This window comes from Tachysurus fulvidraco, chromosome 14 (assembly GCF_022655615.1).
Source record: "Tachysurus fulvidraco isolate hzauxx_2018 chromosome 14, HZAU_PFXX_2.0, whole genome shotgun sequence".
Taxonomy (NCBI): Eukaryota; Metazoa; Chordata; class Actinopteri; order Siluriformes; family Bagridae; genus Tachysurus; species Tachysurus fulvidraco.
The window spans coordinates 24,331,185-24,346,184 of NC_062531.1; the positions used below are offsets into that span (position 1 = coordinate 24,331,185).

A 15,000-nucleotide genomic window follows, 5' to 3' on the forward strand; every position below is an offset into this window, starting at 1 on the left:
AAAATCATCATTAAAGGTGGGGTCTCCGTTGTTTGAAAGCCAACGTTGACATTTAAAATCACCAAAACAAACACGCCCCTAACCCAAACGGGTCCCACCCCCGTATCGATAGCTCCGCCCACACATACATACGTAACCCAGGCGACTAATGGAAAGAAATGTGTCTTTATCACAGCTGAAGGGAAGAACAATACGATTGTAGATAAACAAACAAGCAAAAATGCCACACAAGCATAATGATGTAAAGGACAAAGGCATATATTAGTTCTGTGTAACAAAGCAAAACCAACGTTACTCACCTATCGAGAAGGAAAAAAGCGCCTCGGCGTCTTAAGTAAAGTCGGCCACATATTCACAGGTCGGAGTTTCCCGAGTCGATAACTCCTGAGCTAAACGCTGTTACTACACAAAACGCGGTTGTAGCTGCCTCTCTACATTACTACGATAGAAAAGAGGTGTTATTTGTGTAGTAACAGCGTTTAGCTCAGGAGTTATTGACTCGGGAAACTCCAACCTGTGAATATGTGGCCAACTTCCTGCTCCTTCAGTTCTCTCCAGCGCTGGAAAGCTGATCCTATATTAACACGTCCTACTTCTTGTCCTTATCGTAAGTCTTTCTTCTCTTTCTTTCTTTGTTTTTATCCTCCATGTCAATGTTAAAACCGCTTTCTGCTAATGTCACACATGCGCACTGAACACTCTCTCTGCCCGCATTGACGAGCCCCGCCCCTTTCTGCTAATCGGCTACACGTTTGTTTTGTTTTTGTTTAGTTTGTCGTCCCGACTCGGTTTTCTGGAGCGTTTCGCAAACAGCGGAGACCCCACCTTTAAGCTTACGTTACGTGAATTCAGTCTGTATTTTTTGTTGTTAGATCACTGATTTCTTTCTGCAGAGATTTCCTTCGCAGTAAAGAGCAGCACTAGTTCACTTGATTGGAAAAATAATCGAATCACACAAACGGCTAACAGAAAACAGCGCCAAGAAATCTCTGCTGACCAGCCAGATGGCAAGAGTTTTGTTTTTTTCCCAGTATACAGTAGATGAAACCATTTCTGTGTGAAGAAGACAAGCCAGGCATTTCAGTGATCGATCAATTAATATCAGTGTGTTACGGTTCTGCCCGGTTGTGCATCGCATACCTGTAGGTTTGTAACGACACTTGGGGAATCGACATCTTGACTTGCAATAATGTTTAACTGACTCTCAACAAGCCTAACATAAACCTAACATTACACACGCTAATCAGCAAAGCCTTGGACCGAGAGAGAAAATAACAAAGGAGTCGGACCCAATAAATTGCACCATCGCACAAAAAGGCGAATTAGAGTTTAACTACGAGCGTGTGCCCATGCGAGGTTCAGAATTACTCCAGTATAAGATTACGCAACACAGTACTGAGGCTGAGGAATACGTCACAGCATCTCCCCGTGCACCTCTAGAAAACACTGCGGTTGTGTAACGGCATAATCGTTAACCTTCCAGGTCCAAAAGAAATACGTAAGGTTACATGAACTCGGTAAACCGAAAGGTTTGTTTCATTTTCTACAAAAGGCTCACAGTGATTACTTACCTGTGTGCTATTTCTCCTTTTCTTCTCTCGCTCTCGTACGTGAGCTACTCCAGAGCTCTGTGCTTTTTTTTTTTGTAAGGCCTCTGTTGTTAATAAAGTGTCGGAGCACTTTCACTCTTCTACCGAGAGCTGAGCTGCGAAGGTAGAGATAAACAACAATCAGACACAACACACACAAACACGTAGCACGTCCAGTGCGCCGAGCCGGACGAGTGACACCTGTCTGCTCGAGAGAGCGGGAGAAAGCCGTGCTGTCATTCTGTCCTCTTGTCAGTGTGGCTGTGGAACGGCGAAGGCACGAGCGTCTGGTCACCGTCGGTACGGGTCAGAGTTTCCCTCTCGCTCAACATTTCACAAGTGGGAAATCACTTCCCGCTACTGCAGCTGTCAACATGGCAGTGAAATGGCTGAGGGGGGAAGATAAAGAGATAAAAACTAGCTAGCAAAGGGTAGACAGACAGACAGAGAGACAGATAGACAGATAGATAGATAGATAGATAGATAGATAGATAGATAGATAGATAGATAGATAGATAGATAGATAGATAGATAGATAGATAGATAGAGACAGACAGACAGACAGACAGACAGAGATAGATAGATAGATAGATAGATAGATAGATAGATAGATAGATAGATAGATAGATAGATAGAGACAGACAGACAGACAGACAGACAGACAGACATAGATAGATAGATAGATAGATAGATAGATAGATAGATAGATAGATAGATAGATAGATAAACAGGCAGATAGATAGATAGATAGATAGATAGATAGATAGATAGATAGATAGATAGATAGATAGATAGACAGACAGACAGATAGATAGACAGATAGATAGACAGACAGATAGACAGACAGAGATAGACAGATAGATTGAATTGATTGAAACCTTTATTGCCCCAAAGGGAATTTGTTTTATAGTTATCAGGGCGCTTTAGATAGATAGATAGACAGACAGATAGACAGACAGACAGATAGATAGACAGACAGACAGACAGATAGACAGACAGATAGACAGACGGACGGACAGACAGACAATATGGCAACGAAAGGCTCATGGGAGAAAAGGTGGATGAATACAGGATGCAGGGTGAATGGATGGTTGAATAGCTACATCTTCCAGGATTAGTAAGTATTACAGATGGCTGGTTTGATGAAGGGATGAATGGTGTAAATAAATAGGGAGATGGATGAACATATCGGGTCTCTCTACTGACTGGAAGAGACAGTTTCTAGGTAGACAGACACACTGAAAAAAATTATTTTCTAGTAATCGTGAAGACATTCTCTGCTCGTGTGTATGTTTTGCTTTTGGTGTGTGTGTGTGTGTGTGTGTGTGTGTGTGTGTGTGTGTGTGTGTGTGTGTGTGTTTGCTGTAGTAGTGAACCCATGATGTTGGGATGTGGCGTATAGCCCTGCCCTCTTCCATCTGGATCTGCTTAATTCTAACTCACAGACGGAGGCTTACGGAGCAGAGCAGCGCTGCAATAAAATCAAACACTCACACACTCTTTCTCTCACACACACACACACACACACACATATACACACAGCCGGATCGCAGGTCAGAGCTATTAAGGTGTAGTGCGTGCAGGAGATCTCTGGTTTTCGAAGAGCTTTTGTAATCGTAGCACCATTACAACGAGAGAAGACAGAGAGAAAGACAGATTAAGTGAGGAGAGAGCTGTGATGTGGTGTTCAGACACAAGACTTCCTTCTCACATTTTCCGTATCCGTACTGTACATATCCGCTTCATCAGAACCCAGAGACCGAGAACGCAGGCCGAGACGCAGGCCCGGACGTTCGGGAGCGTAAAGGTGTGTGTGTACTGTACACACGTGTGCTCACGTTTTGTTTGTGTACTCGACAACTAGTTAATTCGGTTTTGGAAACCGAATTTTTATTTTTTTTTATTCACAGTTAAAACAAGTTCTAATGGCCACACACACACACACACGCACACACACACACACACACGCATTCCTCAGGCCATTAGCTCAGAGGCTCCAGGGACCTGCTGGATCACATCACGAAAATGATCTGGAAAAAATGATTAGTCTTTACTGAAAACATACAGAGAGAGAAAGAGAGAGAGAGAGTTTAATAACATATCAATAACGCCCCGCACTCCACGTCTACTATTTACTCCTCGTGATTTCTGTACATATCTGTCCAACACACACACACACGCACACAGTTTTCCCGGTCGGGCTGTAATCAGGCGCTTAGCGTTCTTTAGATGTTTATAGCCGGCTTACACCCATCGGGTAATATAACTTAATCACAGCACAACAAAAGCAGTCGTATGGTTGTTTATGCTGGCACCTGTTTAGTTAAACGGTCCCCACCTTTAGAGGGCACCGCTCTGTGGCTAATAACCTCATTAAGCACTGCTCAACTCTCCAAAGAGCCGAGCCGAGCCGAGGCATGGAAGATTCGGAAAATGCTGGAAGGAGCTGCTAGTTGTGTCAATACTCATTTCCATGGTGGCATGTTGAGAGCTGAGAGGCTCCATGAGTTAAGGATGGATTTTTTTTTTGTGCTGCTGCATTCACATTAGGCAAAAGGAAAAAAAAAAATACACACACTCACACACTGAAATCCAGGAGTACGTTATCACGGCTGATTATTGTCAACAGCTATTAAAGGTGGGGTCTTCGTTGTTTGAAAGCCAATGTTGACATTTGAAATCACCAAAACAAACACGCCCCTAACCCAAACGGGTCCCACCCCTGTATCGATAGCTCCGCCCACACATACATACGTACGTAACCCAGGCGACTAACGAAAAGAAACGTGTCTTTATCATAGCTGAAGGGAAGAACGATACGATTGTAGATAAACAAACAAGCAAAAATGCCACACAAGCATAATGATGTAAAGGACAAAGGCATATATTAGTTCTGTGTAACAAAGCAAAACCAACGTTACTCACCTATCGAGAAGGAAAAAAGCGCCTCGGCGTCTTAAGTAAAGTCGGCCACATATTCACAGGTCGGAGTTTCCCGAGTCGATAACTCCTGAGCTAAACGCTGTTACTACACAAAACGCGGTTGTAGCTGCCTCTCTACATTACTACGATAGAAAAGAGGTGTTATTTGTGTAGTAACAGCGTTTAGCTCAGGAGTTATTGACTCGGGAAACTCCAACCTGTGAATATGTGGCCAACTTCCTGCTCCTTCAGTTCTCTCCAGCGCTGGAAAGCTGATCCTATATTAACACGTCCTACTTCTTGCCTTATCGTAAGTCTTTCTTCTCTTCCTTTCTTTGTTTTTATCCTCCATGTCAATGTTAAAACCGCTTTCTGCTAACGTCACACATGCGCACTGAACACTCTCTCCGCCCATATTGACAAGACACGCCCCTTTCTGCTCATCGGCTACACGTTTGTTTTGTTTTTGTTTAGTTTGTCGGCCCGACTCGGTTTTCTGAAGCATTTCTCAAACAACGCGGACCCCACCTTTAAGTGCATATCAAATATATCTTATATAATTTGTTTGAGTCTGAGTTGCTTGAGTCTGCCCTCATAATAAATAATAACCTAATGATTTCCTTCCCTAACCCTTCCCCACCTCCCCATCCCTTACTCCAGAGCCAAGACAGCCATGCTCCTAGATCTGATTTATGGGATCGAACTCATAGAATTGGCTCCTTTTCACAAACTCTTAACGCTTTCAACTTACTCTTTACTTTGGCTGAATGTTTTGAGCCACATCGAGAGTCCAGCGATTGTGATGGCACCTCTCTACAGTAAATCCTCAGCTCCCTTTCACTCTAGTAACTTGTTCTCTAGAAAAGTGTTTTTTTAACGCCTGCTCCATCTTCTAATCTAGGGCCAGGCGATACGGCTGAAAACTGTATCACGATATCGGTGTTTCATATCGGTCGATATCGATAATTATTGATATTTTTATGACCCATTTAAAATAAGGTCCAGGAGAAAAATATATTACATGTAAACATTTTTATTTGAAACTTAACCTTCCTCTGATTATAATCTCCACAGTTATTAAGACAGAAATGTCGACAACCAGGAAATCCTCAAATAATTATAATGTAAACATGAGTCTAAAGTCACAATGAACACTTAACAATGATCTCTTAACATTTAAGGTGCTAAATGAAAGAAAAAGTAAGAAACGCTTAATAAAGTGTAATAAAATAGTGCAAAGTGTTAAATATAAACAGAGAAACCTGAGAATTTAGTGCAAGTTTAGTGAGAGGAAGTTCACTAGCTGTTCACCTTCTGGTGAATAAAGTGTGTAAAATATGTGCAGTGTTTTGTAAACAGAAATAAATCTGAGGTAGACTGAGATACATCTGTAATATAAAACACAAACCTGATACACGACAGTAACATTGTTTGAAATATAAAACCTGCAGAAATACCTCGCTCGCTCCAGCAGACCGGCACGAGACGACGATATGGCGCAACCAAACATGATACTGTTACACGATTGGCTGTTAGCGTGTCACTTCCTACGTTGCTAGGTTACCAGAGAGTGAGTGCCTTTGATAACGCAACCAAACTTGCTTTCGCAACCTCTGTTTTCTTCCGACGAAGAATAAAAAATTTCGAACGTTTTATCGAACACATTTTTTATCTATATCGATCACGTGTCTATTGCGATACATATCGTTATCGTTTTATTGCCCAGCCCTACTCTAATCTTGTACTTCCAATGTGATGATATTTAGAAAGTCAGGAGATCATTGGCCAAACATGCACTCGCCAGCGTGATGTACGTACGTGACGTAACTTATCGTGTACGTAATTTATCGTGGCGTACATGACGTAACGTATCATGTACGTAATTTATCGTGACGTACATGAAGTAACTAATCGTGTACGTAATTTATCGTGACGTACATGACGTAACGTATCATGTACGTAATTTAGCGTGACGTACATGAAGTAACTTATCGTGTACGTAATTTATCGTGGCGTACATGACGTAACGTATCGTGTACGTAATTTATCGTGGCGTACATGACGTAACGTATCGTGTACGTAATTTATCGTGACGTACATGACGTTACTTATCGTGTATGTAATTTATCGTGATGTACGTACATGACGTAACTTATCGTGTATGTAATTTATCGCGGCGTACATGACGTAACGTATCATGTACGTAATTTATCGTGACGTACATGACGTAACGTATCATGTACATAATTTATCGTGGCGTACATGACGTAACGTATCATGTACGTAATTTATCGTGACGTACATGACGTGACCTATCATGTACGTAATTTATCGTGGCGTACATGACGTAACGGATCATGTACGTAATTTATCATGACGTACATGACGTAACGGATCATGTACGTAATTTATCGTGACGTACATGACGTAACCTATCATGTACGTAATTTATCGTGACGTACATGACGTAACGGATCATGTACGTAATTTATCGTGACGTACATGACGTAACCTATCATGTACGTAATTTATCGTGACATACATGACGTAACGGATCATGTACGTAATTTATCATGACATACATGACGTAACGTATCATGACGAAGGTGTTATCTCAAAATGTGTTACAGAGCAAGGAGCAGCAACTTCAGGCCGTGAACGACAGCAACAAAGTCTTCCTGTACTGCGCCTTTCTGGATTACAGGTGGGTCTCTCAATGAAACAACACCTTGGGATGAATTGATATAAACACGTGAGACATCAGAAGCTGTTATTCATAACGTCATAATGCTGGGACATAATTACTGGACCGTGTTTACGTTGCCATCGTGTTGTGGTCGAATTAGCCAGACTGCTTTCAGAGGATAATCTTTATAAGGGTCAGTAAGTTTTTCACCACAGGACAGCCGCGACATGACAAGCTGTGCTTTTCACTGTGGTATTAGATGAATAAAACACTTTAGGTCATGCTGTTAAAGGAAAGTAGTCCTGAGGATGGGAACGGTAACCAATAGCATAAGCCGTCAGCGTTATCCGCCTCACCCCGTTATACTGTACGTTATTCCTTCTGTAGATGGCATTGTGATACAGAAGGTAAATAGACCGGTGTTCCTCGTGTAGACTGTTATGTGATTGTGCTTTATACACCAACCCAAAATACACGAGTTGTTTCTTAAATTTAGTTCCATGACAGAGTTTAGAATCCTGCAGGATCTCGTGTCCAGAAAAGAAAAATACTGAGAAATCACTTAGGACTCGTTTCTGCTGCCAAATTTAGGAGTGCGGGAAGGTTATAAATCACAAGGAACACTGCATGTTTGTTTTGGAGGGAGACTCCTTCCTTCCGCTCTTCTCTCTCTCTCCTATATATTATATATTATATATAATTATATATATCTTCTTTATCTCTTATTTATCTTATATGTCTTATCCCTCACTTTCTGTATATCATTCTATCTCTCTCTTCTTTATATTCTTTATATTCTATGTCTCATATAAATATATATAAAATTTATGTCCAAAATCATAAATATATAAATTATCTTGTCGTTCTTATATCTACATATATATAAATTATAATTATAATATCCTTATTTATATTATGTATCTTAATGTGATATATGTAAATATATATATAAAATTATGTATATATATATATCTATTATAATATATTATATGTGTATATATATATGTATATATATTATATATATATATGTATATATATTATATATATCTATATTCTATATATTTTATGTATCTATATCTAAATATATGTCTTATAAAATGATATGTATATATTATATGTGTGTATATATATCTAAATATATATATGTATATGTATATATATGTGTATATATATTATATGTATATATATTATATATAGATTTGTATGTATATATATATAAAAATTTATATAAATATATCTATATATATTATTTATATATTATTTATATTATTATATTATTTATATTATATGTATATATATAAATTTATGTATCAAATATTATAATATTATTAAAAATATATATCTATATCTATAATTATATCTTACTCTCTTCTTTATATTATATGTAACTATATAAATTTTGTTCTAACGCTATCTAGTATCTCTCTATATAATATTGTATATCTCTCTCTCTCTTTCTCTCTGTCTCTTTCTCCTCTCTTCTCTGTGTCTCTCTCTCTGTCTCTCTCTTCTCTATCTCTCTCTGTCTCTCTCTTCTCTATCTCTCTCTTCTCTCTCTCTTTTCTGTCTCTCTCTCTCACTCTCTGTCTTCTCACATGCTCTGTCTCTCTTCTCTGTGTCTCTCTCTCTCACTCTCTCTCTGTCTATGTCTCTCTCTGTCTCTCTCTTCTCTGTCTCTCTCTTCTCTCTCTCTTTTCTGTCTCTCTCACTCTCTCTCTTCTCTCATGCTCTCTCTCTCTCTCTCTCTCTCTCTCTCTCTCTCTCTCTCTCTCTCTCTCTCTCTCTCTCTCTCCCTAACTCTCGTCTGGGGGAATTTAATGGAATTTCACTGGAGCAATATGGACAGGAGGCCGTCCCCGGGAAACGAGGGAATGTCTGTGCTTGGAAAGATAGCTGCAGCTGCAAATTAGATAAGACTAAATATGCACAAAAACCTAAGCAGCGTCTGTATCTAATCACTGAAATTAGCTTTCAGACTGGCTTCATATTTCTGCGTAGTGTAGCCGGATCTCTGAGCTCAGAAGTCATATCTCCATTTCAGCACATGCTCGTAATATTTTTATGCGGTTGTCCGTCAAGCCGAGTGAGGTAAAATGCTACACAGCTTGACGTAAACGTGTTCGTAACATCCCTGCTAGCTATCGTTATCGCTAGCATTATTATTATCTGCACAATTTATGTTTAAGGAAGCTTAACTGACCAAAAAACGCCAAGTGACGGAAGCTTGGAGTACGGTTCCTCGGTCCGTTTAAAAACGAGGCCAGAAACAGCGTGGCAGTGTTTAGCGTGAGCCATTATTAGAAGTTTATTTATATGAAGAAAGCGTCGCCGTGTGTAACCGAACTTGTACTTTTGTGCTATTTATCTGTGCGCCGGATAAACATGCTGTGACACAGATGTTCACCCTTGGATTATAGTGCGAGTCTTTAAGCAGCTGTGTATCTAAATAAAGACTGTAATGCACATGTGTGTGTGTGTGTGTTTTGTGTGTTTTAGCTCTAAGGAAGGCGTATGGTCCAACAACGGCTGTGTGAGAGCTGGAGGTAACCTTTCCTACTCTGTCTGCGTGTGCAACCACCTGACCAACTTTGCCATCCTCATGCAGGTGGTTCCTGTGGAGGTGAGAATAATCCACTTAGATACTCGGCTCGAAATTGAGGTCTAAAAAAGGCACAAGTCAAACAACGGGGTGAATCCAATGCAGATAAACCTGATCATAACCACAGAGAAAGCAAAAAAGACAGGAAAAAATACAACACGGAAATAAGACTTGGATTCGAAAGAACTGAACTAATAAAGATTAAATAAAAACAGGAAACAGGCATGTTAGAGTTCAGGCGAGTGTGAAGTCCAGGCGTTTACAGGGATTAGGACGGTGAGAGCAACGGCTCCTGGATGAAGAGCGCAGTCAGTGACGGATGTGATAGACGAACAGACGGGTAGCGATAGAAGGTGTGTGACAGCAGGTGGTTAATACATTGTAGTGCTTTAAGGGGCTTTTTACACCTGGTCACTTCATGCGTTTTCTGTGATCCGATGGTAAAAAGACCAGGTCTAAATGCCCTCCGAAACAGATATAAATCCGACCGTTCAAACCCCTTCGGGAGGAGGTCTGGGACGCATTTCAGATGAAACCGGACAGGTGTAAATGCATGTGGTTGTTCAAGCCACATACGTCAGCGCTATACTCCTCCCAAACGGAAGTATGTCACTCGCGAGTGATCTTTCACCCAGGCGTCTCGTCGGGTCTTAAAACGCGTTGCTGCCGCCAGCGAAAACGCAGCGAACAGTAAACGCTGTTTTTTGCGACATTGTCTTGTCCATATAGTTCATTTACTGATAAAAATACCCCCTCGGCCAGCTGCCCCAACAGGTTCCGCCATAACAGTTGTCTGGGTTACCTATGTATGTGTGGGGCGGAGCTAAAACACGGGTGACACCCATTTGGGTTAGGGGCGTGTTTGTCTAGGTGATTTCTAATGTCAACATTGGCTTTCAAACATCGTACATCCCACCTTTAATGGCATAACCAAAATGACTATAAATGATAACACTGTAAATGTGCATAGCAGCATGAATCTGTACTGTATATACAGTAGGTATCAGTTTACCTGACATTTGTTTTACATTTTTATTCCTTTATTCCAATACGCTCTCTCATTTTCTACCGCTTATCCTAACTTCTCGGGTCACGGAGAGCCTGTGCCAGGGATACACCCTGGACGGAGTGCCAACCCATCACAGGGCACACACACACTCTCATTCACTCACACACTCACACACTACGGACAATTTTCCAGAAATGCCAATCAACCTACCATGCATGTCTTTGGACCGGGGGAGGAAACCGGAGTACCCGGAGGAAACCCCTGAGGGACGGGGAGAACATGCAAACTCCGCAGCCGGGAATTGAACCCACAACCCTGGAGGTGTGAGGCAAACGTGCTAACCACTAAGCCACCGTGCCCCCCTCCTTACAATACTACTCTTTGGTAATACTCCAGGAACTCAGTGCTAATTGATGTGGTTTGGTTGATTTTGGAGTCCAGTCAGCGGTCCACCAACATGGTCGGAGCAGCGTTCCTGAGACCCGTGTGTCCCGAGTGAGGAAGGAACGGAGAGCAAGCATCTCTCGCGGTCTTAAAGGGGGTTTTTGCGGGCGATCGTCCATAGTGTGCGCCATATTAACTATAAATTCTGCTAGCGTTATTACTACAGAGCCATATCTCACCGTAGCAATAGTCTATTTTAAGCTCTTCTGGATTGGTGAGAAACAGTAAGGTACAGTCCTCTGAGACGTTTATCAGTCTTCGCCAAGCTCACTTTCTCAGACATTAAGGTCAGGTCTCAGTAGGAATCTCCAAAAAAATAAAAAAATAAAAAAGTTTCATCGCCGAATCAGATGCTTAACTTTGTTTTAACAGACGACGAGCCAAAAGCGTACAAGTTATGATTGGCCAAAGAGCTCACTAAATCTCACCGAGAGTTTCGAGCAGATGACATTTTGGAAGAAGATGAGAGGTTTCTCAAGCGACGGAGAAAGAGAGAACCAGAGAGAGGGCGTATATTTTTTATCTGGTTAATTTGACGCTCGGCATCGTGCGTGAAAGCGTCTCACGGGAGGCCGAGTGTGTGGGCCGAGGAGTAGAGTGGACCAGAGGAGACTGTCAGCTCATAAATAACAAAGTGGTTAGGAGACACTGAATAAGAGCCATGGTATGGCTGGATATATCCAGGATAAATGTTTTCAGCACATTTATTTATTAATCAATCAGGGATGTCAGGGTACGTGGTATTTAGCTCATGCACATGTAGAGGACCTTGTGATCCTGGCTCTTCTTTGTAACATCAGCGAGGTTAGGATTGTGTCTGAATCCTTTGTTGTTTTATCACCCATAGTGACTGAGTATGTTTTTCGACAAGAAAGACACACGGGCCAAGCGCTTTTTTTTCACACGTTATAGTCTGTAGACATTTTTTACGCTCTCGTGCTGTTAACAATTAAACCTCCTTGTGCTGAGTTTTGTGTTCCAGACATTTCATCATGGTTAATTGTGGTGGTTATCATAGGAAGATGAGTGAGTGAGTGAGTGAGTGAGTGAGTGACGTGACATACGGTGACCCATGCTCAGAATTCGTTCTCTGCGTTTAACCCATCCAAAGTGCGCACACACACACAGCAGTGAACACACACACACACCGTGAACACACACCCGAAGCAGTGGGCAGCCATTTATGCTGCGTCGCTCGGGAGCAGTTGAGGGGGTTCGGTGTCTTGCTCAAGGGCACCTCAGTCGTGGTATTGCCGGCCCGAGACTCGAACCCACAACCTTAGGGTTAGGAGTCAGACTCTCTAACCATTAGGCCACGACTTCCCGGCGATCCCGCGAGATGCAGGGAAGTGTAGATGAACCGCGAGATGCCGCGGTTCATCTACATGATATTTTGTAAGCACGGTTTTGATGTGTCCTGTATCTTCATTCATGGATCATCACCAATATAAAGGTTTCAATCCAAAACAACTCCCAAAGACCAAACAACGATTTTTTTTTTTTAAATTTATTCTGGACACCCAGGTGCAGTGCAGCTACAATTATTTTTTTTTTAGATCCGTAAATAAAATCTGTCACCAATCAGAACCCGATCCAGCTGAGATTCTAAACTCTGCCTCGTCTTGAGGCTTTAATTAGAGGTCTGCCACAGTCTTCCAGGCCGAGGGATCATCCTTTTTTTGGACGCACATACGGGAGATATTCTGGGCTCTCCATAATCATGAAGCAGGAGGAAGTTCTAGCGTACATCACATCCAGCTACGGGAACAATCGTTTTATGAAAACATGCCACCTCAGAGGAAAAGAAAATGTTTTCATTCTCAGACTTTAAGCATGGAACTGTGTAAAAGCTTTACTGCATTTCAAATATGTTTATTTTTAAACAGACACCTTCTCTTTTTTTTTTTCTTTTTTTTAACTTATCTCGGGTTTATTATTTGCATGCAGACGAGCCCGAAGGAAGTCTCCGGGTGATCCGATTTCTCCCAAGCCCACCAGGCAGAAATAATACCCAGCGTACCTGAGCTTGAAATTTAGTGCCGAACGATGATCAAAGCAGAGACAGTTAGGCATATAATTCATTTCACAGCGACTTCAGCGGGTGCTTCGGTTGATATCTTACCCCGAAGCGCTACCGTTAGAGCAACATCTATTTTTCCGAGCAGTTCGTACAGTAACGATGAATTCACCAGATGTTAGGATTTAAACATCTTTGGTTTAAAATGGATGTTAAAAAAAAAACGGTCTTCCATCCTTTCGAACTTAATCATCACACATATGTAAAGCATGCGGATCAGTCGAGTATAGCCTTCGACTTTGCGTCGAATCACAGAGAATTTCAACGTTTATTCAGCTCACGTCATCCCGACCTTCGTGCGGTTTCTGACCTTTTCGAGGCTCGGTCTGCCGAATAAAGTGGACCTATTTATAACACATTTGCATAAGTATTCATCCAAAAAAAAGAAGAATGTGGTTTTGTTCAAGCAACAACAGTGTGGAACCGGTGGTTGGAAAAGAGAACCGTGCAGCTGCTCTTAATTAGTTTCCCGTGTACTTATCCGATGTGGTAAGGATTCCACTTACTTACGATATAAAGGGTTTTGATCTGTGATTTAATCGTACACCAGCGTTCAAACAGAATCTACCGTCAATACACAGACATGATGCCTTTTCCCAAAATATGTCTGTTAAAGGTGAGGTGCACGTCGTTCGAGAAACGCTTCAGAAAGCCGAGTCGGGTCGACTAACAAAACGAACGTGTAGCCAATGAGAAGAAAGGGGCGTGTCTTGTCAGTATGCGGCGGAGAGAGAGTTCAGTGCGCGTGTGTGACATTAGCAGAAAGGGGCGTGTCTTGTCAGTATGCGGCGGAGAGAGAGTTCAGTGCGCGTGTGTGACATTAGCAGAAAGGGGCGTGTCTTGTCAGTATGCGGCGGAGAGAGAGTTCAGTGCGCATGTGTGACATTAGCAGAAAGGGGTTGAAACATTGACATGGCGGATAAAAACGAAAAGTGAAGAAAGGCTTACGATCAGGACCCGTGTTAATATAGGATCAGCTTTCCAGCGCTGGAGAGAACTGAACGTTCTCCGCGTGAAACGGAGCTAAACCTTTCACGGTACAACACACAGTACTATAAAAACACATCTGTATTACCATAGTATCACTCATTGTGTTCATTTACTGATAAAAATAACCCCTCGGCCAGCTGCCCCAGCAGGTTCCGCCGTAATAGTTGCCTGGGTTACGTACGTGTATGTGGGCGGAGGAGCTAAAACAAAGGTGACGCCCATTTGGGTTAGGGGCGTGTTTGTTTAGGTGATTTCAAATGTCAACATTGGCTTTCAAGCATCGTGCACCGCACCTTTAATTAAGTGATTCACAAGGTATAAGCGATTCATCCCAGATACAGGCACGTCTTCGTAACGTAGGATCGACACACTAAACATTCCATACACGCTACACACGTCTTGTTTTAATTCAAGCCGATTGTTTGAGCTTTATCATCTTTTTGTCGTAGGTGTTGTAGCTGTCTGCCTGCAGGAATTTATTGATCTGGGTTTTTTTTTAACTCACAGTACCTGTGTAGATTTTGGGTTTTCTCACAGGGATTAAACGAATCTTTACCAACACGTCAGTGTATCACTTGGGGTTATTTCCCCAGGTCATATTATAGAAGGTGTAATACAACATCGTGTCTAACGATTCCGTTCGGTGCTACGCAGCTCAGCAAGAGTCATCAGGTGGCGCTCTCC

The 15,000-nt window shown here is 41.8% G+C and overlaps 1 protein-coding gene and 1 long non-coding RNA gene across 8 annotated transcripts in view; one reads left to right on the forward strand and one right to left on the reverse strand.

The window, feature by feature from the left end:
• LOC113652600 overlaps nucleotides 1-6,073 on the reverse strand; it is a 14,773-nt gene extending 8,700 nt beyond the window's left edge. The window contains exons 1-2 of the long non-coding RNA XR_007144812.1: nucleotides 5,969-6,073; nucleotides 1,572-1,705 (exon numbers count right to left, since the gene is read on the reverse strand). This is a non-coding gene — a long non-coding RNA (uncharacterized LOC113652600). The remainder of the gene's footprint in view (nucleotides 1-1,571; nucleotides 1,706-5,968) is intronic.
• The window catches only part of adgrd1 (adhesion G protein-coupled receptor D1), a 59,257-nt gene that overhangs the window by 31,833 nt on the left and 12,424 nt on the right, over nucleotides 1-15,000 (forward strand). For all 7 annotated transcript variants that reach the window (XM_047823159.1, XM_047823156.1, XM_047823158.1 and 4 more), the window contains 3 exons: nucleotides 7,142-7,215; nucleotides 9,694-9,817; nucleotides 14,971-15,000. The exon at nucleotides 14,971-15,000 is cut by the window's right edge and continues 74 nt beyond it. In XM_047823159.1, the coding sequence (XP_047679115.1) occupies nucleotides 7,142-7,215; nucleotides 9,694-9,817; nucleotides 14,971-15,000 (228 nt within the window). The remainder of the gene's footprint in view (nucleotides 1-7,141; nucleotides 7,216-9,693; nucleotides 9,818-14,970) is intronic.